Source organism: Vanessa atalanta, chromosome 16 (genome assembly GCF_905147765.1).
Source record: "Vanessa atalanta chromosome 16, ilVanAtal1.2, whole genome shotgun sequence".
Classification (NCBI taxonomy): domain Eukaryota; kingdom Metazoa; phylum Arthropoda; class Insecta; order Lepidoptera; family Nymphalidae; genus Vanessa; species Vanessa atalanta.
Window position 1 is genome coordinate 3,652,366 of NC_061886.1, and position 26,964 is coordinate 3,679,329.

Below are 26,964 nucleotides of genomic sequence, written 5' to 3' on the forward strand. Positions count from 1 at the left end.
ATGTGGGAGTTCTCGCAACTAAACGTCGACTGTACCGACTTGTAACGTAACACTCAAAGGGATTCCATCGTGAAGCACGCGGAGCTCGCAGCGAATGGCTCAGCTCGATGTAGTGACCGTATGAATGCTCACAATTAAACATGACAAATTCCGTTCAAATGATACAATTCCATCGCAACTTTTCTGTTACTATCTCGTATATAACTTATTATATAGTCACCTCGTTGTAGTGAACAGTTTATAATTAGGCTGCAAGTCCTGAGGAGATTAACATACCAGTTGAGTGTGGAAATCATTATTGGATTTTTAATATGCCTCGGAATTTACGTAATGACTTTAGTTTAAAAAAGTAACAATAGCGCAATTGTTTACGGGCCGCCTAGTGATATATATGTAAATCGCGAGAATGACCCGACTCCTTTTGCTGTTGTCGCCCCCGCTTCTAATACGAGCTTTTTACATATTTAAAAGGTAAATAGGAATTAGTTGTTGAAAAATAGGACTATTAATTCCTTGTAAAGGAAGTTGTTCTTTTAAAAAAAAATATGTTCCGTTCTTTTAATCTATAAAGTGAGGGAATAAAGAGTGCACATGTATTTGAGCACAATTGTGCACCATAATATGTTCTGCGTACATTTTAGTTTCCGTTAAGAACGTCCGCTGAACACTTGCATTTCTTTAAAATTGCGTTTAAAAGTGTCTCTATATCTCAGAGCCAATGGGGCTCAAAACACTTAGACTAATTCGAAGCCGGGACCAGTTCTAAGTTAGCTGTATTATTCAATTTATTACATTGACTAGTCAGAGCAGTTGTTCGTGTACAGTGAAAGTGAATGGGCCTAACTTGTGAATTAATATTTTCTATTAATTATTAATATGTATCTATTGTCACGTATAAAAATAACACCCGTATGATGTGTTGTGTTTAAAATAAAATTCACATTTACATTGCTGTCTGAAGCGATTGAATTAAATTACGAAATTTAATTGAAATGGGAAACTGTCCGATTTTAATTGGCAACACTGAATCTTTAAATTGTTTCGTTGGGCATTATTAATTAATATACTTTAAAATCAACCATAAATAATTAAATGATTTTATTTATCGTTGATTAAAGTCATTGCATTTATTAGGAAAACATACACACATATATCACAGATATGATGCAATAAATAACAAGACTGTTGTAACATAACTAGAAGGTGTCCATAACGATGACAATGTTCTGACACGTACCAATTAGTGTCGGAAGTTAATCCAATACCCCGTCGACAGATCTCTGCCTGTTATTATCTAATAAAACTGCGTACACTTGATCTGTTTGAATTGAATATATGAATGGTAATGAACGAATGATTGTAGGTGATATTAAATGGATCCAATGCATCATTGAATTCCGTGGTAATACCTTGTTCAAATCACTTAATGTAATTTTTTCCTATATAGTGAAGTACGATTGTAAGTCAGGTTTGTTTTATTTTTTAAATGTAGTTCCTATTAACTTTCAGCCAATTTCGAATATAAAGTGATAACGTATTTTTAGATAATAATTATTTTGCTTACCAAATGACGTTCTTTATTTAAAATCTAGCTGAAACTTCGCGTTTCTCCGCTCGAAATTTATAAAATTTTACCTATATAACACAAACCATCAGCATCCATTTTAAGCTCCGAAAGGTTAATTAAAAAAGTAGCCTATATCCTTTCCCTGGATTTACAGTATCTCCATAGAATATTTCATCTAAATCGGTTCAGCGGTTCATTTCATAAATCACCCGATTTTACAAGTAAATTAAGCGTTGTCTGTATGTTACAATATAGGGCACGTCGTTACAGATAAACTTGCAAAAATATATTCATATAATGTATTATATAACTGTTTAGTTTTGTTGAAAACAAATTAAACATTACATTTGTTAAATGTTTCGAAAGTAACTATAATACAACTTAATATATATTTAAATATTATATCTTATTGCACAACAAAATCCACATATATAAAAAGGATTTTATTAGTAAAATTTAAATAGTAAATATCATAATCATTAAATAAGATGTTTATTTTTATTAAACGGGTATATGTTACTAGCAATCTTGCCACCATTCCACGCGGTCATGGTTTGTACAGTAGTTATTTTTAATTTTGACTTGCATATACTTAAGGTCTTTTCGTAAATAATTCTTATGTAAATAAACATTATTTATACTATTGTAAAAATAAATAAATAAATTATATATACATACATATGTACAAAAATACTATACATAAAATATTAAAATATTGATCACTTATCACTACATAGTATAAAACAGTCGCTTCTCGATGTCCGTCTGTCCATATGTATGCTTCGATCTTCAAAACTACGCAATGGATTTTGATGCGGTTTTTTTTAATAGATAGGGTGATTCGAGGGATAGTTTTATATGTACATGCATAATATAGTAGACAAACGAATGTTTCTAATGTGATGACGTAAATAAACACATTTTTGCGCTTAAATTGCAAACACGAGATAGATCAAATGGTGTTCTACAGTATTGTACAAATTAAAACGGTCTACAAAAAAGTTCCCGCAGGTATATGTCTATCTCTTAGGAATAACTCACAATAACTATTTTTTATCATTTACTTTTACGAGAAATAATGGCTTATTTACGATTTTGTGATTTTAAGCAATATACCATTAATCCTTATCCAATTAAGTACCTTACATACATTGTGCATTTAATATAGATCAACATGGCCCTTTATAGCACGTAATATAAAGGAATATTTTCGAAGATATTACAGATTTTAAATTCAGGGACATAGGATTTGCTTATTGTCTAATGACCAAAAAAGCTGTGAACGTTGTATATAAAGACATTCTGTATTATGTTTAGTATAGTAGTATAATAATATTGCACCCGGGCAAAGCCGGAGCGGGTCGCTAGTTTAGTTATAATTTAATTATATACTGCTTTGATTAGCACGAGAGCTTAAGCACAATGTACACATATACATATCATCCGTATACATAATATCCGTCCATCATTTTATTACTAACACTAATTATTATTCACAGAAAATCATTATTAATTAGTCATGACGACTATTATTAATATTATGATTGACATTTCTCTGTACAATATTCGCAGAGACGGCGAGTTGATTCTACGAACTTGAAATAATTTGTATGCAGTGCAAATGTTGCACAATTTGTTCGATGAAATGTATATACATACTTAAATGTTTAGTATATTTTTTTAACACAAATGTCTCGTAGGTCTTGTTAAGATGGTCTTTGATTAGAACGTGTGAGTTCTAATCGACCTAACCTCTGAATTATCAGGTGCTCAGCTCTGTTCGGAAGGAAAACGTCGTGAGAAAACCTATATACGATAGATGTATTTCGGCCATTTATTACGCATTAGTATAGTTTAGCGGAATATGCACCAAACATTTTCCACAAACTTACTTTTACTGGTCGGAGCACCCGTAAAAGTAAGTTACTACTAGAAATCGTGGCGTGAACGGAAAAAGCATTATGGCCGCTCCAGGTGATCTTACCAACCCTCCCCCTCTCTATCTCTTTCTCTCTATATTTTTCTATTATACGGTATATACGGTTTTGAATAACATTATTTAAACTTTTTGTTTTTTTATCGTTTTAATTCACACGGCATTTCAATAACAATTATCTTGTCTTTTAATCATTATTAAGAGCTGGTAATTTATTTTATTATGTCTGTTATTATTACAATTAAATTCTATTAGTAAATTTATATAATATTTTATCTTTATTGAAGAACTACTGAATTGAAAAAGAAGAAGATTGAAGAAGTATTGATCTAAAATTACTTTCAAAAAGGAGAGATCTCTATTTCTATCTGTTGTTGTTATGTTTGAGTAGGTGTGTTCCGTTCAGAGAATACTTAAAGAAAAATATTTATTTCGGTAAATCTAAATCTAAACATTAATAGGTTTAGTAGATATAATATATTAAGGTGGATTCTCTCTGTTATAATACTTATTTTTATAAATCAGTTCATTTTAAAAGATAAACGTATTATGATCAGCCCTAATAAAGAGTACTCATACAAAAACGTCAAAATAATGATTCCAAATTAAAAAGCACTACACGTGATATAGAGGCTACAAAATCATGTGCTCTGCTAAAATGCATCAGTTATTTGATCACATCGTGTGGCTCGCCCGTAGCCGATTATGTGATTAAGTAAGGGATGCGAGTCAGGAGATGGCTATCACGAGAGTAAGCACACATAGATAGCTAGACTGTTATATAAAGTAGGAGTTTTATATTCTAGATTATTTCATGGACGTCTATGTATGAGTATATTCGAATGTATGTATAGTAGTGTTTTGTCTTCTATTACATTAATAAAAAAAATATTCAAAAAGGCTTTATTTTTAATTTGTTCTATCACGTGATTGTAAATATGAAATCATCTCTGTCCATAGAAATTGCCACCGTGACAAATATATAATTATATATATCATATCCCTTATATGTGGATGCACTGCCATACTAGGTGTCTAAGATGTTATATGTATTGTATCTGTAATTACTTGGCCCTTCAAACCGGAACACAGCGTGATAGCATTGACGTTTGGCGCTAGAATAACTGATTAGTGTTGTGTATGTGTACAAAGTTATATACCACCAGCAAGTTCTAAGTAGAATAATTACTTAATATATACCACATTTTGATTATGTCTTAAGCGCAACTTTCCATCTCAACAATTAAAAAATCATAGATATAATATTAGTTTAATGAATTCCATTTTAATAATACTAGGTAAAAGGATATATTGTCAATATGGATTATATATGGAAACAAATAAAGGAATTTAAAAGAATAATTGTATTGTTTTGGTTTTATTTTTTTATGTGTGAGATTTTTATGAAATTGTTTTTTTATTTTTTTAGGGAAGGTAGTCGATATTTTGGTTTGACTTCATTGAAAAGCCTCGACAAAATATTTGCATAAAAGTTCTAATACGTTTCGTTAATGTTTGTATGTAATGTAGTATTACAGAATATGTATGTGTGTATATGTATAATACACGTAGGTATATATCTGTTTTATTTCGAATGACTATTGAGAACTTTTCGTATATTTTTTAATATACGCGGACTGAGAATGCATTAGCGTTAAGCGCATCTTTTGTGGAAAGCATTTGAATAAATAATTAAACTTGTGATTACGAGTTCATTATTCAATTACAAATATTGTTCAAAAGACTTTTATTACTTGTTACTAAAAATACTTTTAAACCTAATCCAAACAAAGTTGAGTCGATAGAATTTTCGTATAAAATTAATTTACATTATAATTATTTCAATATATTTCAAAGCTAGAAAAAATTGTATTTTAATTAATGTCACTTGTAAGTTTCGAGTTGAATCCACTGGGTCACTTAAGCTTATATAATTTCTTAGGTTAGAATTACATCGTTATCTGGAGTTAACAATGATCATTGTACGTTAGCTTATAACCCGGACAGATGACCTGACGTGCTCTGTGATATACGGTGGGGTAAGCTACCCTTGTGCAATTAGTGTGTCGGTTCAATGGATATAGAACAGAGATTACTTCTAAATTACAATGTTAAAATAGTCATTCAACAAGTAATTAAGTGGAAGCGAAACGCATTAGTGTGAAATTGTGTTTAATTTCAAAATACGCAAGCCTGACATAGTTATATATATTATCGTAATAATAATTTAGACAAGCGTATCGTTGGACATTGAATTATCTCTTTCTGTCATCAATGATTTGTATTCGCTAGAAAGCGACCAGTAATTTGTGTACAACTCGAAGAAATAGGCGATACAGCATTTATAAGGTGTTGCATCCTACGTTATTTTGATGAACATCGTGATTTTCCTTATTTTATGTCTTATTAGATTTATAGTAACCAATATTTCAACCATTGTTTTAACTAAATTATTATCATATATCTATGGAAAAATATCGTAAAAGTAAATCACCAATAGAGAGTAAATAGTTTTTTCATATTTAAAATAAAGAAACATATATGTATCTACATCATGTCTTACGATAAAATGTTTCTAAAGGAAACTGTATGCTATTATGAATAAATCTTGTTTGTAATTTTATAAATACTTATGTTCATTTTGTATAAAACTTTAAAGGTATATACATAATACTGGATATTATAAGTTAAATTGCAGTCTTTTAAATATTGGGCAGAGTCATTTCAATAAAGAGTTTCAAGTTGCGACGTATTCCAAAAAACTGGTACAAAACCATGTAATTACGCAATTCGACGCCTTTCTTTCACTTTGTCAAAAAAAACCACGTCCAATGAACCCGAAAATCACAGGGATGCCTGCGCGTACCCTTACCTGCACTTCTAAGAAACTCATTAAATATTTAAGAGTAAATAAAAAAGTAAATCGAAGTACAGGACAGGCGTGGCACGTTTTCTATTCAGGAATATCGACTTGTTAATGGCATCTGTATTTTATCGAGGAACTTTGTGAGATACCGCGCGTCGCTGCTCTACGGCTTCAGACATCAGAGTACTTACTTCGGAAATAATTTTTTACTCGAAATACGAGTTTCTGGGAATAATTTGAGCAACATTATCTCGATGATGAATCGTAAGTCGAATAATAAAGTAACATACAGGAGGTTAAGAATTTCAACAATGTCCTTTCTCAATGTTCAACAAAATTATTCTGATAATATTTTATTATAAAATGTAGATATTCTTAATAACTCCATTATTCTCGTTCTTCTTTTTATAGAAAATATGGTGAAGAAATTTGCCCGGGTCAGACGCAAATCTGTCAGGACCCACTATGTTTCTCCAGTAGGTACTGTAATATTTCGACCTTCGTGGCTTTTTAGTAACGAACGTCTGTTTTTATTTATCAGTTTTTTTTTTTTTTTAAATTGGTCTAAAACCTGAATCAAAAACTTTTTTTTCAATCCGAATCTGAATGAAATTTGTCTATAGAATAGAAAATATAAAAACATTTGTATTAAAAAGCATATAAATTTGCTTCAAGAGATTATCTTTAAAAAAAATTTTATCCATGTTTATATACGACAAAAACACGAATCAATCATGTTATCATAATTTAATAACCACCTAAATGTGATAAATATAATCGCTCTGCATTTTTATCTTTAAATAATGATGTTTTAAGAGATATATTTACGAATAAATGTACCATATAGATAAGCAAGTCAGCTGTTAACGTTCAAAAAGACTTCATGTTATTTGACATAATCGATTTGAAAAATAAACAATGTTCTTTTTGCATCAAAACGTAAAAAACAAATGAGCATTCGTAAATTTGTCTCCGTGAGAATATCACAAAATTAATAATTTAGATTTATGGGTTAATAGTTGTCGCCCGCGCCTTTGCTCGCCCTTTAGGGATTATTTATCAGGTGTTAGGCATAAAAGGAGCCTATATCCTTTCCTGGCATTTAAGTTCATACAAAACTACATCAAAATCGGTTAAGTGGTGTGGTCGTGAAAGAGCAACAGGCTAGCGAAAAGAGACAGAGCTAGTTGCGAATTTGTTATATTAAGTATTGATATAATGAAAGTCTATAAAAGTAGATAACATTACAATGGATGATTAATTATGTTTTTAAAAACAATTAATAGAGTTAGAATTATGATAAATGTATCTCAATATTTAAATTACACTAAGAAAATTAAATTTACAAAAAGAAATTATATACAGGCAACACTGCAACATTCATAATAAATTCATAGATGCTTTTAAGAATGTATATTTTTTATTTTAAATTCGATAGGTGATGTTTTGTAAATGAAAAAATATATATATATATTGGAACATTCCGTTTTTGTTTACTATAACAAAAGATTAGGAGTCGGTTATGCACAAATATATCTTCACAATAGTGTTTAATATCTGGCGTTTCTTTTGTTGCGTTCGAAGCGCTCTATCTAGTCGTAGATTAATCAATAATAACATGACTACATCATGCACAAATATTATTGATAGATTTCATGTTTTGTAAGAAGATAACGTCTTGAGATAAAATGTAATTATATTACAGATCTTGTGTACCTTGAGTGTATATTGTTATTTGTTTGTTTCAGTTCGTATTTACTTTAAAACTTCTTATTAAATATTTTGTTTGTTTTTATATGACATAATTTTTAGAGTTATTAAAACGATTTTTTTTGTTTAGCCTAGATCCGGGGTTTTTCGTGTTATTAGGTCTGTCTGACGAGACCGGAAATCTGATATATCGACTTACGAGAGTATATATATATAAGTAGTATGTTACAGTTGTGTTCGTGCACTCACACATGTACTAACCCGATAGACTGGTCTCTCTTGAGGATGACTGCCGGGGCCTTAATCAGTCAGAAGAACATTCATATTATAATGGTAGAGAATTTGTATGTTTGAACGTGATTAGCACCACATTGATTTAAGATTATACTTTAAGATTCATTGTAATTCATTACCTATGTTTTTTTTATATGTAAAAGGGTAATTACTCTTCCTTTTGCCAGTTTTTTTCAATGGTCACGGCGGTAAATCTCAAGAGGGAACAATCATGACTCACTCAGTCTCGTAATCCGTTGGGACGGCAAATCCGACACGGCCGGAAAGAGTTCAGATGCAGTTCCAATGGCTTTACGCGCTTTCCGAGTAACGATAGTATACATACTTCGAACTTCCATATTCAGGGCTGTTGCTGAGAATTTTTACTAATAAAATAATAACTTTTTATCAGCCCGATCTGGGATTTGAACCGAGAACTTTGAGATCTGTGGCCTTATATCGAGCCACTAGACCAACGAAGCAGTCATACTTTATTGAAGTATAACATATCGATTTTGATAATGAATTCGTGGAGCACAACTAGCTACTAAGTAGTACTTAATATGTTATGGAAACTTTTTAGGTATATCCTTTATGGTCTACTTTTATGCACACCTAGTTTGAATTCAGATATGAAATGAGATGTTTAGATATCCATACATGCAACCGTACAAATACATAAACTTGTTATCTAGATTCTAGATAATAGCGAACTCATTATAATTCAACATGTGTTTGCTTACATCCGTCGTTTTTATATTTTTTGAATACGATTCAACATGTTGGTTACGTTCATCTATTATTTCAATAAATATATCCTCGTAAATAACAAACGTTGGCTGTGAATATTCTATAATTATTATTAAATAAACGAATACCTTTAAAATAAAATAGCCATCTTATATAAGGTAATTTATATTCGATTGATAATAAGCATTTTATAAGAATGAATTTATTCAAAAAACGAACACAACTAGTTTTTTTTTTATTTAATGTTATGGCTTAAGAAATTAATTTACACAATGTAGTTACAAATACACATTATTTTTTTTTAATGTCTCTTTATTATATGAAGTATTCAAGCAGTTTGATTACACGTGATGCTCAGACGATACTTAAATCATGAAAAATATTTTGTATCTTTTTAATCTATGTTCTTAAATTATTTGAATATGGAAAATTACATTGTAATGACATAAATCGGGTGTGTGGAACTATTTTGAAATGACCCACACAAACCTAGAATTAAATTTAAATAAAAGCTAAAGATACTCTTTTTATTATGAATAAATTGACTGTGTCTTTGTAAATATGGTTCTTGTGTATTAATTAAAAAAACATAAATAGAATTATAAATTTGTACACTAGTAGATTTGAGTACGTATTCATAGTAAATATTATATTTTGACTGTAAAATTTATAGTTGTTTATGTTTACAGTACTTGTATTCTAGAAAATTTCAAAACACGCTTAAGCTGAAATGGAATTGGACAAATTTTCATCATCCCCGCAACTCGAAGCGGTAAACTGGAGTTCCGCTTTCGCCTTAAACTAAATGCGGAAAAGTTCATATTGAAGCAAATATCAGCTCTCAGAATTTACAGCGATTTGCCTTTCAATTTTACGGTATGTTAATATATAAATAAAAAAAAAAGATATTCACGAAACAAATTTAGTTTTAGTCACACATACACACATACATTCAAAATAAATCGGATAATTATTAGCGAAACCAAGTAATTAGTTTGTATTTAAATTAGCATTTCGATTTAAATTAAGGTAATCATTTAGCAGCAATTTTGTCATTGTTGGTGATTGTACTATAATTAATCGTGTTTCAAATGAATTGCAATTAACAACATCGGTGTGACGTATTTTTAAACTACCAGTCCAAGGTATTGTTTATTCGTATTAATAGGGGTGACCTTGTTTGAGTTAATCTTTTATGTAGGATTAATCACATATTGATCTCTAAAAAGGTTATATAGGAAATACGTCAGAAAAAAAAATTGGAAGTGATTGGATTAATTGACAACTATAGAGACAATAATAAAGATATTCCTTATTAATTTTCCAGTAGCAGGATAGGTTTACTAATAAGGTTTTGTGCAAACCGGTTTTATTATGTAACACCAACTCATCACAAATTCTATCGCCAAATAGCAAAACTTAATATTATTGCGTTCCGGTTTAAAGTGTGACAGTGTAACTACAGGCACAAGAGACGTAACACCTTGGCTGCCAAGGTTGGCGCAATGGCCTTGAAAAGAAACGCCAGTGTGTTATATGAAATAAACTAAAAATTAATTACTTAGTTAAAATAAAAAAATCAATCGTTATTGTAATTACAACCAGATATTCTATCATCAAACATTAATTTTTCGTATTGTGAATTGTTATAGTGTCATTACAAACAGGAGGGATATAACGGCTTTGATACCATCGTTGATGGAACAGTGACTGTGAATGAAGTAATTTATGCATATTTCAGTGTCTGTGGACTGCGGGCTAAGGTGATAACTCTGCAGCCAATTCGCGCATTCGTCTTCTAACAATTTATTTTTTAAATACAATCGCAATTTGTTTTTATTCAACTAACACAAGTACACGTGCCATTTTGAAGACATTTAATTCCAAAATACATTTATGTACCCATTGAAAAAAAAACTTAAATCACCTTTTTCAAAACGTTTAAGTTAAAACTTTATGGTACATATATATATTTGAATATGAGGTCTATATTCACTGTCAATGATAAGAAACTAGTTTCAAACGTTACAAGCTTTCGATGTAACGGTGGAAATTTCTAGGAACTGCGGGGGCGTATGTAGGTCACCCGGTATGGATAAGACGCATCGATCTTGCGACTGCACGGGATCTAATACTAGAAACTCGAAATACATCATATCTACGTCTTGAATATACTCGTAAATATTGGCTTCCTTAGATACAAATTTTATACATAGTCTCATATGGGGTGGTATTGTGAAAACTTAAAAGCGCTTAATATTATTTTTGATATAAGAACCAATGAAAGATTTCTATCTCTTATCCTTTGCGTTATTTCGAATTTAGAATTATCCTCATATAGTGAGAAAAAATGTTAAGCTCATTTTACGATGTTTTTGGAATATTGGTAGTACTGCAAAATGTTTTCAAATATCGAAGTTTCTTTCATATTGTTATAGTACAAAAAAAAAATTGGTGGGTTTTTAAGACTGTTTTAACTGTAAGTTATCACATGCTTAAAATGATGTATTATTAGTATGTAACTTTTGTTATATAATAGTACTAACTGAGCCCACGGATTTATTCGAAGTTCTCAGTTTGTAGCTGTGTGAGTCTTATTGTTACTGAAATAAAATAAAATGTTATTGCTAGATAATCGGTTCAACAGATTCAAATGTAATGTTATCTATTACAAACAAACAAGCCTTTATTCATAATATTGTGTACGCCTCGGTCCGCACGGTCCACGCTAAAATACTTTTCATTGTTATACTCAAACTCCTTTATTAAACAAAGAAGCAATACGCTTTCTTATTGATGGTCAAATTAAACACTACCACCTGTTCGGAAAAAATAATATAATAAAACACCCCTCCTTATAATAGTGAGTAGTTGATTTCAATAATCCTTATAATTAAATATCATTTAAAATCCTTCTGCCATTATTACTTCAACTTTAATAGCATTCGAATTTCATACAAATACAATAGGGGGTTTATTTCTAAACATACATTATTAGTACACCTTCACACCATTTATAGAGTATAAATTTTAAATTTCACGTCTCTTACTTCCAAAACATAGGAATTTCATACAAACGTCCAAGCTCCGTTCTACCCCGAGGTTCGTAAAATCCGTTCTGAGCGGATATCTCTATATCCTATAAGGAACCTATCTGCCAAATTTCAAGTTTGTAGATGTTATCGTTTCCGAGATTTCGGGAGTGGTATTTCGCTTTTATATATATAGATTTAGATTTGAGATTAGATCTAAAAGTCAAATCATAGTGAAACGGAAAGATAGTGTTGTAGGTACTATCCGAAAAAAATAATAATCATAGAAACAATTTTCTCATAAAGTGATTTATATAGATTTATTTATTTAAGGATTTTTATGTACGACCAATATAAAAATTCTTGAATATTAATTCGATAGAATATACCATTAAAAATTTAAATTTAAGTAAGGTAGATTTAGGTCGTTACCTCTAGTAAAGTACATAAAGTATCAATATGACCATGAATCGATTTATCGGTAACTAATAAAAAATACAAGGCTACAGTGACGTGCGAAAATCTATACTAAAAATAAATAGGAAAAAATTGATGCTATGAGCAAACAAATTTTGCCTATTAGAGGGTATTCCCCTGAAATACTTATTATTCACTTGGTGGTATGGCTTTGTAGAAGTTCGTCTGGGGATGTACCACCCACTCATCAGATATTTTACCGCCCAAGAGCAGTACTCTGTATTGTTGTGTTCCGGTTTGAAGGGTGAGTGATCCAGTGTAACTACAAGCACAAGAGTCATAAATCCTTAGTTCCCAAGGTTGGTGGCACATTGGTGATATAAAGAAACTTTAATATTTCTTATAGCGCCATATGGCGGTGGTGACCACTAACGATCAAGTGGCCAATTTGCTTGCCCGCCTATATAACATCTTTAAAATATAAGAATAAAACAATTCTAAAAAAAATCACTCATAAATTATTATTATTATAATAATAATTATAAATTCCTGAGTGATATAGTGTATACTTAAATTATATTCATACCTTTTCATTATCAGCGTATCATTTTTTTTAACAGTAAATTGTATCCGTGCTATGCCGGTTTATACTCTAGTTATGTTAATAATATTTATCGGTATATTTTAATATTGTTACCACGATGTTTACTAGAACAAGTTATATTTGAAATTTGAAGTAAATCAACCGTCAAATTTCATAAAGTGATATGTGACATTGACCACAATAAAATTGATTATAATATTAAGAAGTTATATGATTTAAAATAGCGTGTCACTTAAAGTTAGTTACTACATTTTATGAACGGTTCGAGTTCAAGTGTCTTCGTTTCTTAACGCGCTTCGCCGCGCCGTAGCAGTTTATAGTTTTGTGCAAATACTTGTATAGTCAATTTGTTTATTAGGTTATATATTTTTTGTTACGAACATATATATAAATATTATAAATAAAGTACAAATAATAATATTTATTTTTTTTTAAAAGAAGACGACCAAATTATTTACTGGTAAGTGTTACCAAGCACCACGACACGTAACGGTATGTATAAGATTATTAAAATTTGTGTTTGTAATGAAACCGAAACAAAAAATACAAAATTTATTAAAACAAACATTGCTGTTTGGCGGTAATTAACTAACTTTTGGGTGGCAACCACCTATATATAGATATAACTCTCGGTAAATAAAATAAAATTAAAAAACGCTATGATAATTTTAAATAAAGTGTATATAATTCAATTTATTATATGTATTCATATAACCAAAATGACTTTAAAAAGAAAGGCAAAAAAAAATCGTTACTTTATAGTATGAAGTTGCAACAAATTTCTAATATTGCAATATTGTATTTACATAACGCTACAATTATTTATCTTGGCAGATTAATTTATGATCACAGATTATTGTTTTATTATTCAAACTATTATAGTTTGAATAATAAAACAATAATTAAAAAAAAAAATCTTTTTCACATTTAACATTGTGAATGATTAATCGATTCAAACTAAAATAACTGAATACACTCTATTTAGCTCTAATTTGTTATTTATTATCTGTGATTATAATGCTTTTACAAATACCTACGTGCGAACGAGATAACTGACATGAAGGCATTATATTCTGTTTGTCTATTCTAATTATATTATATTCTAGAGTACTTGACATATAATTTTTTTATATATATCTTACTAAAATCGAGAAACTACTTAAATAAAAAATAGTAATTACATTTATAATGTCTTACTAATGTTATAAATGTGAATGTTTGTATGTTTATTATGATGCTTATTCACGCAAAAATGAACGAAAATGAACGAAAATGAACTGAATATTATTTAAAAAAGGGAATTTTATTTATTTTTAACTGTATGTTGATGTAGTAAAATTTCATTTTAAATAAATATTATAATGAACAAGGAAAACTTGATCTTAAATACAAATTATTTAGTGAGTATATAAAAAATGTGTAGCAAGAACAGGGTTCATAATATGTTTCAATGTAATACTGAATTTTTTGTTTTGCTTTTTGCGCAGTTTCAGACCAAACCAATTTGTTAGTAGTTTTGAACATTTAGTTAATGCCTGCCTGTTACTGTCAAAGTCGAATCTGCTTATAGTTAAAACTGTATTAATTATGTGTACTGTTATAATTTAAAAAAAAAATAAAGTTTTTGTTTTTTTTTTTTAAATACCTCCAGTTATATTTCCCGAATAATACTACTTTTGTTATTTACGCTAGAGCGTCAAAATGGTAGTTATTTGAATTAGATTCAAAGTAAAAATATTAAACCTCATTTCCCAAAAGCACAATTTTGGCGCGTCAGCTCTTTTTCATTTCGACTAAATATAAAGATAAAAAGTAACATGAATAAATGTCCCAATGCACGGTAAACGCCTTCTTTCCTCGAGAGCAGCACAGCAGAGATATAAGAATTGCATTTGTCACTTTTTCCTAAGCCGCCGTGATTGCCTCTGAGCCACATACATAATAAAGAAAACTAAATTGAAGGCTTTATGTAAAATTCTGCTTTTTACGTTATATTTTTCGGTAATTTCTGAACCTAGCTCTTAGCGAAGCCGTTGAGTTTGAGTCCGAACTATATATTATATGTATTGTTGAACGCAGACTGAGTGACGTGGCTTGGGAAGTGACGTCACCGGACAGACGACGTGGCATAAGAAAATATATGACACACGCGGCGAGGCAGCCATATTTAGTTGACATAAGAGATAGAATAGAATAGTCGGTTGCTTAAGATATGAGTTCTTTAATGTTTTTGTTATTTTGCTGTATATAATTGTTACTTGTGTATAATTTTTCAATATTTGATGAATGATAGATTATATCAGAAGTGGGATTGGGTTTATGCCCTATCCGACTCGCCTTCTGACATTTTCTTATATTTCTCACGCATGGACGCTCATAGCCTTCATATATTTTTTTGAATTTAACGTTTTTAAATTTTTTCTCTTTAAAGGTGTGATGATTACTTTGATTTTTGATTTCAGATTTTATGCTATATGGTTATACTAACGTTGTTAGTATTTTGTTAATAATGTCTGACCAAAAGCGTGAAAGACGTAGCCGAGAAAGAGGACGAAGTCGACATGGCCGGCATCGTGACAAGTCCTCTAGTAATGTTAGACGTCAGATGGATTTGATTCTTGAACGTCTAAATAAATTAGAAGGTAATAATGTGCAACAATCGCCAACGTCGGAAGCCGCGACTACACGGGTACCTTCGGACCTTGGCACACGGACGCCGCAGGTGACAAAGAATGTAGAAGGGGCAGGCGCTGGGTCTTCCTCGAGGACTCAATCTGTGAGTGGTATCACTGATGCAGAAATGACCACCACTGAGCGAATTGTAGATGCATTTCGTTCTATAAATACTTTGGTAAATCATTCATTTTATATTTCTAACTTTGATCCCAGTGTTCATGACATTGATGTTTGGTGCGATGAGGTAGATCGCGCGATAGCTATTAACAAATGGAGTGATAATGAATGCCTCCCTCGTATAGGGAATTGTCTTAAAGGTGACGCTAGATTATGGCCTAATGAGTGGGTTACAACAGATCGTAGTTGGAGTAATTTTAAGAGAGAATTTAAGCCATTATGTCCAAAAAAACCCGACGCTGCAAATATTTTATTTGATGTCATGAATACGGAATCAAATAATTATCCCACCTATGCGGATTATGCACGTCGTTCGTTACTTCGTCTCCGAATCGTTCGGGGATAAAGTGATGAATTTATGTCTGCAATAATTATTTGTGGTATCACAGATTCACAATTACGCGCTGCCGTAACTAACGCAAAATTGATGCCTTATGATTTGGTAAATTGAAGTCAGAAACACGAAATAGGGACAATGTTAACTTCTGTATGGAAAAAAAAGATACAAGCGATAATGATGTGGTAGTAGCAGCTATATGTGGTGTACCTGTAGACATTTTAATTGACAGCGGTTCTACTATTTCTCTAATTTCCTTGTCTTTACTGAAACATTTTGATTGTGTTCGGAAACCATGTTTTCTTGTTTTAAGAGGTATAGGAGGACAAGAAATAGAAATCACTCAATATGTCACTTTACCGATTGAGTTTGATGAAATTACATTAGAGGTAGAATTATTCGTAGTTTCATCAGAACTTATGAACAGTCCTGTAATTATAGGCACTGATGTACTTAGCCGTGAATGAGCTACATACGTTCGTACGTGATCGTCAATATTTAAAACATGTTTCCAATGAGGTGACTGATGTGTTTACGGTTGAGTCTCATAGAAATATACTCTTAAAAACCAAAGTTATTGATGATAATTTACAACATTTACACGAAGTTATTCGTAAGTTTTCAGGATATTTTATAACGGTAACTTCAACAGAAAAAAGGTATTATGTCAATCAGTAAATATTCGAACGTATCGCCTTTCTTAGGTAGAGGTAAGTGTCAGCGAATTCCTCAACATAAAGATTGCAAGAGAATCCATTTAGCCACGAAAAAAGACGGCACGCATCGTATGTGCATTGATTTTCGCGAGCAACTTTTACCCCCTCTGATTGTTGAACAGTGGATAATTTTTAACAAACTCCGTCACCCCGTCGAATCTGGTAAAGTCCTTTTCTATGATAGTTTGAGTAACATGATTAAAGACTGGTTTACTACTAAATGTAAGTGTTGAAAATTTAAACTGATGTCCGATTTTCCATAACTTTATGAAAGCGTTCTTTCAATCAACAAGAAGTGTGTACAATAAGTTATGTCAGGAACAGCCGAGCATACAGAGGGATCTGTGGATCCATGATACCTTGACGAGGCGAGTGAACTGCTGAAGCCTATGCTGCATAATGTGAGAGTAAGTAAAAGACATGCTTCACGTCGTGCCTCTGTCTTATGTACCTGAGATATGCTTCACGTCGTGCCTCTATCTCGTACATTTGGGATAGCCTCACGTCGTGCTTCCTCCCATATGTTTGGTTTTTGAGATATGCTTCACGTCGTGCCTCTATCTCGTACATTTGGGATAGCCTCACGTCGTGCTTCCTCCCATATGTTTGGTTTTTGAGATATGCTTCACGTCGTGCCTCTATCTCGTACATTTGGGATAGCCTCACGTCGTGCTTCCTCCCATATGTTTGGTTTCTGAGATATGCTTCACGTCGTGCCTCTATCTCGTACATTTGGGATAGCCTCACGTCGTGCTTCCTCCCTTATGTTTAGTTTGTGAGATATGCTTCACGTCGTGCCTCTATCTCGTACATTTGGGATAGCCTCACGTCGTGCTTCCTCCCTTATGTCACAAACTGTGAGATACGCTTCACGTTGTGCCTCTATCTCACTTGTTAATAGCTTCATAGCGTAATTTATCTTCTAAGATGTTTTATGTTTTTTTTGGTAGGTGCAGACTCATCAAATGATGAGGCCATTCGAGACCAAGTTGCTGGAACTGAAGATGTTCAACCTAATACCTCGTCAGAAGCGGGGCCTAGCAGAGAAGTACAGACACATTCAACAAAAGAGAACGAGGACGTTCTCATGTCAGGAGAGGCCGTGTTGAACGCAGACTGAGTGACGTGGCTTGGGAAGTGACGTCACCGGACAGACGACGTGGCATAAGAAAATATATGACACACGCGGCGAGGCAGCCATATTTAGTTGACATAAGAGATAGAATAGAATAGTCGGTTGCTTAAGATATGAGTTCTTTAATGTTTTTGTTATTTTGCTGTATATAATTGTTACTTGTGTATAATTTTTCAATATTTGATGAATGATAGATTATAGTATAATAATTTTTAATACTGGCTAGTGCGAATATCGATATCATTCTATTTAGAATTCCAAATTCAAATGCATTTTATAATAACGGTATAACATTCGTTTTTAAACAAATATTGTCGATTTGTCCCACCGTTTGATTTAAGGTCAGTGGACTAAAGTGATAACATTTCATTTGTTTCAGATTCAATGATATAAATGTTTAATTCTTTTTTTAAATCAATGAGTTATTAATCTTAGACGAACGTTTTGATAAAGAAATACTGCACGTAATTTAATTATTATAAGATAATAATGATAAAAATGTGGTATAACGTGTGTGTTTGTAATTAGGTAGCTTAAGTCGCTTGGAACAATATTTCGTGTTTAGTGTTTCAAGGATGTGTTTTAAATAAATTACGAGTTTGTCGATGATTGAAATAATTGATAATTTATTTTCTTTGATTATTTTCTAAAGTTTTAGATTTGGATTTTAGGTAAGATAATTAATTAATTCTACTATATTCTCTTTAATTATCCAATTCGGAGTTTATAGATTTCTAACCCTTTTTTGTTTCAAACAATAGAAAATCTAGTCAGAATATTGACCTACGAAAAATAATAACGGGAAATGACAAGTTCAATTATAAAAATACTTACCTAATCGAGAGATTATAAACTGACGAAATTTTATACGTTTTATTTTATTTTCGGGAAATAGTATACATACATACATACATACATAGTATACTACACTAACATTTGATACCAACAAAGTTTAGAGTATGTATATTTGAATGGATATGAAGATGATGGCTTCCTGACCGATTTCAGTCTCAACAGAGACAAGCCTGACGCAGGACATAATTACTACAGTGCACAAGTGTGTGCTCAAACACAGAGTGAGAAAGCACCTTTATTCTGTCCCTTTCATGATCAGATGCTTCTGGAAAGAGTTACCTCTAGAGTTGCTATAGTGAACCTTTAGAGAGAAAAACCTCATAACTCTTTATCAGTCCGACGTAGGCTTGAACCCAGGACCTCGGGATTTATGGAATTATATTTAGCCATTAGACCAACCTACAGAAGCCACCTTCATGTTAAAGTAGAAGAAAAGTTAATGATTTTTTTATTTGAATTAGTGATAAATGATATGCTATGCTATATATGATATTGCGGAATTATATTTAGCCATAAGACCAACGAGGTAGACCTACAAAAGCCATCTTCATGTTAAAGTAAAGGAAAATTAAATTAATTTAATATTTATACTAGTATTATCTAATATTTTCGTAATATATTTATATAAAAAGTAGTGTATCAGCTAATAAAGCGGCATCAAAACCTTCTTCAGTATATACATTAAGATATTTTCGGTTTTTAGTTGATTCTTCGAATTATAATCTGAACAAAGGCTGTATATAACTTTTGTATTCCTAACATATATGAATAATTCCTAATATAATATATGAATTTTAATACACAGATGAGGTTTTCTTACAATGTTTTCTTTTAATACGAGTCAAGTACTTTTGACATGCGACCTTGTTTTAAGACCCATTGGGTTAAATAGACTGTCATATCGTTAATAATAATTTAAAATAATTATATAATATTATAGTGAAATTACTCTTTGGTTAGTTAGTATGTCTACGTTTTTATACACATTAATTATTCCTTTCAATGTATTGTTACGTACCGTTCAAAAATGATTTATAATTTTTTACACTAATTTGCATTGTTTGATATCAAATTACTGTCATAATCGGCATTTCATTGTTAAGAGGTAAAAAATGCGTATAAAACCAATCTAATTTTATTGCCAATTACATATTATTAAAATATATAAGAATAATATAAAAACATTTTAGTAATATTAAGACGAACTAACTTCGTTACCATTTATAACGATACTAGCCGAACCCATGGCTTTACCAGCGCGAAATTTATAAAAAATTGTAGCACAAACCTTCACCCCCATTTTACCCCCACACAAACGTTGATACAAACTTCCAAACTCCTGTTTTTCACACCTAATGGATACATGATGTTGCTGACCCTATGTCCTTCCCGGGGACTCAAATTTCATTTAAATCGGCGATATAATATAAGAACGGATTAATTGATTGTTAGTGTAAATAGTATATGTATTATAAAAATATCAAAACCTTAATTATAGTATCTACTTCATTCTTTATAATCGGTTTTAAAAATAAACCTCTATTTTTAAATCCCACTCATCAGCTGGAGGTTCGTTGCCGTCGTTTTAAGTCGATAATAATGATTAAAAAATAATTCTCGATGTACATGAAACAAATAAAATATTTTCGCGTCAGATAAGGTATACTCAGAGGTACACATAAAACGTTGCAATTAAATTCGACCATAAAGTTTTAATATCAAATAATATTATCTATATAACTTACATATAAAAATAAAAGATACACTAGATATTGTTAGAGAATCACATGTATTTACATATAATGTCGAGTTGGACTGTTCAGTGGACGGACCCGCGGAATTTAATCGTTTAATTTTCGTACCAGGAAATTATCAAGTGTTTTTTTTGTGTATAAATCTTACGTGGCAGAAAAGAAAATTATTTCGAGGAATTCTGTTTGATTCGGGTGGAATTCTGTCAGGTGTGTACAACAGTAGGTATCTACCAAGTTGGATATATATATTACTTTTTTATACATATATTTCCGTTATATCAATAATTGTTAGTCATATTATAAATGTAAAAGTAAGTTTATTATGAAATTTTGCATTGTGTTTTTATAGAGAAGAGAAAAGGACATATCATACCTAACACCTGCTATCCCTCTCAGACACGAGCGAAGCTGCATCACGGCATTTAGTGTAATATAAAAGAATGCAGCTATAATGAGACGATTGGCAAAGTTCTAAGGTTCATTAATTATTATCAATCTCAGGGGAAGAGTTTCTCTTACATTCATTAGAAAGTACACCGCTTTAGTGACTTATAATAAATTTAGAATTCGTTCAGAAATATGCAGGTTAATTTTAAAAGTATTTGAATTGTTTCATAATTATAAAATCACGTTCCTTTGTTACTCTAACCAAAAGCATTTAAAAAAAACAGTCCAGACGACTCGGAATGTTCTTTAATATAGACTCGTCTGAGGAAATGAGGGTAGACGGTGACTTCCACTAAAGGTGAAGTTTAAATGCCTTTAAGAATCTTTACGAGTTAAGGACATAGAGATTGGGTACTATCTAATTTTATTATTTTGCTATTACTATTTTAAAACTGTAATGTCGATTTATTTATTCAATTTAGTTCGCCGATGATTGTTTATTTTTGGATTGAATGAAGCTTCTCTTATATATCTTTGAGCACAGTTTAGTTAAAATCAATACGAATTATACTCTGGCTTTGTCTAAATATATGGAATATCTGTTTGACATTATTAGACTTCGACGGTGAACTGACAACCACGAAACGTGCAAACTGCGTTTGTATTTTTCATGATTTTTTTTTTATGCTACCAAATTCGTTGTAATTCACCACGAGATGGCGCTACATTATGGATACTTCTATAATGTTGAGTAGATTCATGAAAAGTAAGAACCGTTACTTTACAATAAATCTAGCAAGATTGTGAACTGTCGACAAATTATGAATATTTTGTTATGTATGTATATTGTTTTTTATAATACCCTATTGAAATGTGGGTTAATTTATAGCAAATTTTTTGTGTATTCTTAATTGGGTTATGTAGGATTTTTACCCAATACAACCTCTGTAATGGCCTCAGGGCTGTCTGAATTAAAAAAGACCGTCAAAACTCGCGGACCACGATCTCCGTACGATAAGCTGGACTAGATCTGTCGTGCGCTGGTTGGTGATCTGTTCGATTATAAACTGTAACAAATACTTCGTTTACGATTATTCAACAGTTTACAATCAATCTAGATTTATTTTATATTAACGATCCTTACAATTGTAGGTATAAATTATATACATACAGGAAAATCTCTAACGGGTTTTGCCAGTAACATATAAAAAATTATAAATATCAGTAATTAAGTATCGTTTGATAACAATCTCGAGAAACGATACTTTATTAAGATTAATGCAGTACATATATAACAGTCCTTTGGTCAGTAAACGCCTCTAGACGTTAATTCCAGAAATTGTTAAGACACTTCGGTCGTTTTCAGCCGGGGTCGTTAGAGTAATTTTAATGACTTTGATAGTTCTCAATGAGAGTAAACAAAAATTGTACCTGTACTGCTAGATTACGACTAATATCTGATCGCTGGGAGAATGCGTCCCTGATAGACTGAGAGCCAGTGTTCAGCAGACTTACTGTATAGTAGCAAGCTCCATATTTCTGCTAGGTATACTGCTTCACCTGCTGTTGGTGAAAAGGAGGTTCACTATTCCCATCGTAAGTCTGCCGATCATTGGCTCTTGGACTATGACAGGTCCACGATCGAGCGGAGGAAGTTACTTTGAAGTGGAGAGTAAACTCTCCACTTCAAAGTAACTTCTTAATCTTCAACTTAAAGATAATGATTATCATTTATATTTTTACATAGTTTTTTGCCATACTAACGATATATCTATAAATAGATGTTATAATTTGCGCTTAATTAAATTTAAATTAAAAAAATAAAAAAAAAATCTTTATAGTGTATCTATATAGTCCTGACTACTGTTTTTTTTTATATTATTATAGTAATACAGTGTACATCAGTAAGTTGAAGTAACGTTAAAAATATCTATTATTTAATTGTATTCGTAATAAATAGATGGACGTGACGTTTCTGGAATAGACATCGCCCGTTTGACTAGTAATTCAATCTCATAATGCAACTCGATAAAGAAGAGGTTTATGTAGATTTCAAGTGGTTGTTGGCTTTGTGTATGTGTGGATGGGTACCACGCACATTTACATAATTATCGCGCTAAACGTCCAATATTGTTTAGGATAGTTGCGTTTCAACTTAAAGAAGTATTTGTTCTAGTTGAATATAATTTCTTATTATTCTAGCTTGATCGTTATTTCTCTGCTAAGATCAATGTGGTGTCCTATGAGACACCATTAATGTTTTTAAATTGGGAATGCGATTATTGTTAGGTACTTACATAGACTTATATATTATAAAGAATTTAATGGTTAGGGCATTAAAGATGCAGTGAATATGACTGCGATAATGTTGATATTATTTATTTAATTATTTATTATTTTCCCCTTCTGGGAATTTAAATGGTTCCCAGGCGACGACAAAATTCTATGAAATCACCGAACACTCTGTATAATTTTTTTTGTGTACCTAAGCTTAAATGGGATCATGTTTGAAACAAACTAGGAATGTCAATATTTAACAAGACCGGAATCAGTTAAATGTTTACCTTAATTGAACTGTTATTTGTTCAGCACGTGTTTTATAACGCCATATCTAATATAATCAAGCGTCTATTCACATTGATTCAATAGAATGATCTCGATTTTTTTTTTTTCTAATTGTTAATTTTTCATAAGTTTTTTTTTTTTAATTAAATGATGATACTTTGAGACGTCAAAATCTTGAAAAATGTATTGTTTTTTTTTTATTTAGCTTTGTGCAAGTTGTCAGAGTATAATAAAAAATTTAAATAAAATAAATGAAGAAAGGAAATGACATACCAATTATATAACAAGATATAATAGACATTGTTAAAATAGGGTTTAAAGTTCGAAACCGTTTTGTATCAGTCTACATTGTACGTTTGAATATATTTCAGTATGCAGACAATTGGTTTTGGTTTTACGTAGAATTCTCTAATGGACATTGTCATATAGTATCGCGGTAATACGAATGAAACTGGATTTCCATTAAAGTTGGATAATTTTGATGGATAGGCTTTTGCTTTTCGTTACGTTAAAATTATTATATTTTTAGAATCTCATGTATAAAAATGAATGATATTTTTGTATAATATGCTTTTTATACAGGGATTATACATTTTTGTTTATAATATGAATTTGTATTCAATTATAAAAAGAGTAATCCTAAATAAGATCTTGTTTATGAAAAAAATTCGCCTCTATCTAAGTAATTATCGGAAAAAATTAATTTATACCTAATACCGGCGAACATTTACCCCTTTTTAAAATTCTGCTTTATATACGTATAGCCGGTGATAGATTTTTGACCATTAACCAATTCATAAGTATTTTATATTAAAATTCCCGACGGGATTTAGGGTCAGGTATGTAGGTTTAGTATTTAGGGGTGCACTTTGGTACATTTTGTCAAAATAATATATTATTACAATACATTTATAATATATTATGATAGATATAAATATAGATTTTAATTAAAAAATGAATTCTCTCTTTCTGTCATCATTAATTTTACATTCGTAAGAAGAGGACAAACTATTTTTTATATAACCCCGTAACGGTTTATTTAGCGGACAAATTATTTGTACTTTGTAATAATAGTCTTCAGAGAATAACGAAAAATTTGTTTTCAACGTATTTTTATGATGAAATGGATTTTTGATCTTAAATTTAGTATAATTGGAAAGATATTATCGCAAGTGTCTTTTCAATGATTTTCATATTAGCAATGGTTAATTAAATAATATAATAAGTTGGAATTTAAACATATGTCGTTATAAAACGTTTGCGGTCGGTGCATCTTAATAAGATAAGGTAATTTGTTTCGTTTACTTTTACAAAGGAACGAATGAAGTTTTGAGATTTTTAACACGCAGCGAAAAACTGAAAGGAAAAGATCCCGTTATGAGATGTGTCGGAATACAACAGAGTCTAAAATTAAATGAATATAAGACATACGATTCATAAAATAAAGACTATTTTGGTTCATGATTGAATATATCAATTACCTTAAAATTGTTTGATAAACTGGATATTTCTAAGTGTTAGAGACTATTGTGTACCTATAAAATCATATAAATTAAAATAATTGAAAATTATATTCAACTCATTGAAATTATCCTCGCTCTAGTCTACACAAACTTTTTATACATTTAAAAACTATTCGAATTTTAATCTTTTAGCCTTATCTATTTGAACTGTGCCAAGATCGTTCAGAAATAATTGCTTGTAGGTGTAATAATCTATATTAATATATAAAAAAATGTCTTAGCAAAATTCTTACATTTTATTTTATTATATTTACATAATGAAATATCACTTGTTTTAAATAAACTAAATATGATACCTACGTTATAAATATAATTAATTAAATTATAAAATAAAATATTGTTGACGTTTACAAATATTTTCAATACGATAAATGTTATTAAACATTAATCTTCATTTCCGTGATATATAACCTCTTTGCACTGCAAAACATTTTTTACACTTTTCAACGCATTTGTTTATATAAGGAAAACTAACTATATAAATTAAGTTATTAAGTACAAAATGATAAATAAGCACTTCGTTATGCAAAAAAGTGCTCTTAATTTTTAAAATAAAGTCATTTTTCATTACAATAGCGACATCAAAGTTTCTCACTACTGATTAAAAAGTCCATTGTGGAAAGGCCAATATATGATATTCAATATGTGAAAATATTTTTTTTTTTACAAACTACAACGCGTATATAAGATTTTATCATTATTTAATCAGGTAAAATATAATAACATCCTAGCCTTCTTGAGTGATAATTCGGAATTTATAAGATGATAAACTTATACTTTTCATGATCACAGGTACAATACGTGATTTAATAGATCGCAGACACGTGCTTATATAACCTTGTCAGAAGTGTAAAAAAAAATATTATGATCGTATCATAAGTAATACAATATTTATGATTATGGCAATGACATAAATACTAATTGCTAAAAAAAAAACTTAAAAACGTAAATTAATGTTATAAATATTTTATATTTATATTATTCGCATAAACGAACAAAACATCGTGCACTATTTTAAACGAAATGTATGTAAAAAAATACATAATCATAATCTCATGTTGTTCTGCAATTATACACGCTCCGAACATGGTAAAAAATATAAAATATCATTTATTATATTTGCTAACTTGCAATTGATCGTCACGATACGGGAATGATTGACACGGATATGAAACACAGTGCACTTACCATTTTAATTATTTGATACACTCCGTCCGGCCATATGGTTTTCGATGAGACCGCAAAGTACGTGCGCTTCGGCGGCTGTTTGGCTCGCTACTGCAGGTTTCAGGTTGGATGGAATTCGATAAATGATTGCGCGCGCGCATCTCCTCTGATAAATTGATAAGGATAACACATTTCCTACTTTACAATATGTATAAATATTATCTTTATTGTTCTCTATTTCAAACGTCTATCAAAATAGAGTTGAAATAATATGATGTTTGTTTTATGGTTTATATTATGTGTACACAAGTGTTGTTTTGTTTTATGTTATGTTATGTCCATATTTGTGCAGTTGAGTGTAATTAAGAAAAAAAAAGTTATTTAATTGTTCATCAAAATGCTTGATGAATATTAGGATATTTTTACATTACATAAATAGTCATAATTAAAACATATAAGGTATATTAACAAATATGTCTGATGCCAATATGTCTGATAATATGTTTTCGATGATATT

General features: G+C 30.6%; 1 protein-coding gene across 1 annotated transcript in view; it reads right to left on the minus strand.

The window, feature by feature from the left end:
* LOC125070067 overlaps positions 1 to 26,601 on the minus strand; it is a 45,301-nt gene extending 18,700 nt beyond the window's left edge. Inside the window, exon 1 of the mRNA XM_047679747.1 lies at positions 26,469 to 26,601. Coding sequence (XP_047535703.1) covers positions 26,469 to 26,471 — 3 coding nt within the window. The 5' untranslated portion in view covers positions 26,472 to 26,601. The remainder of the gene's footprint in view (positions 1 to 26,468) is intronic.
* Between the last annotated feature and the right edge of the window lie 363 nt (positions 26,602 to 26,964).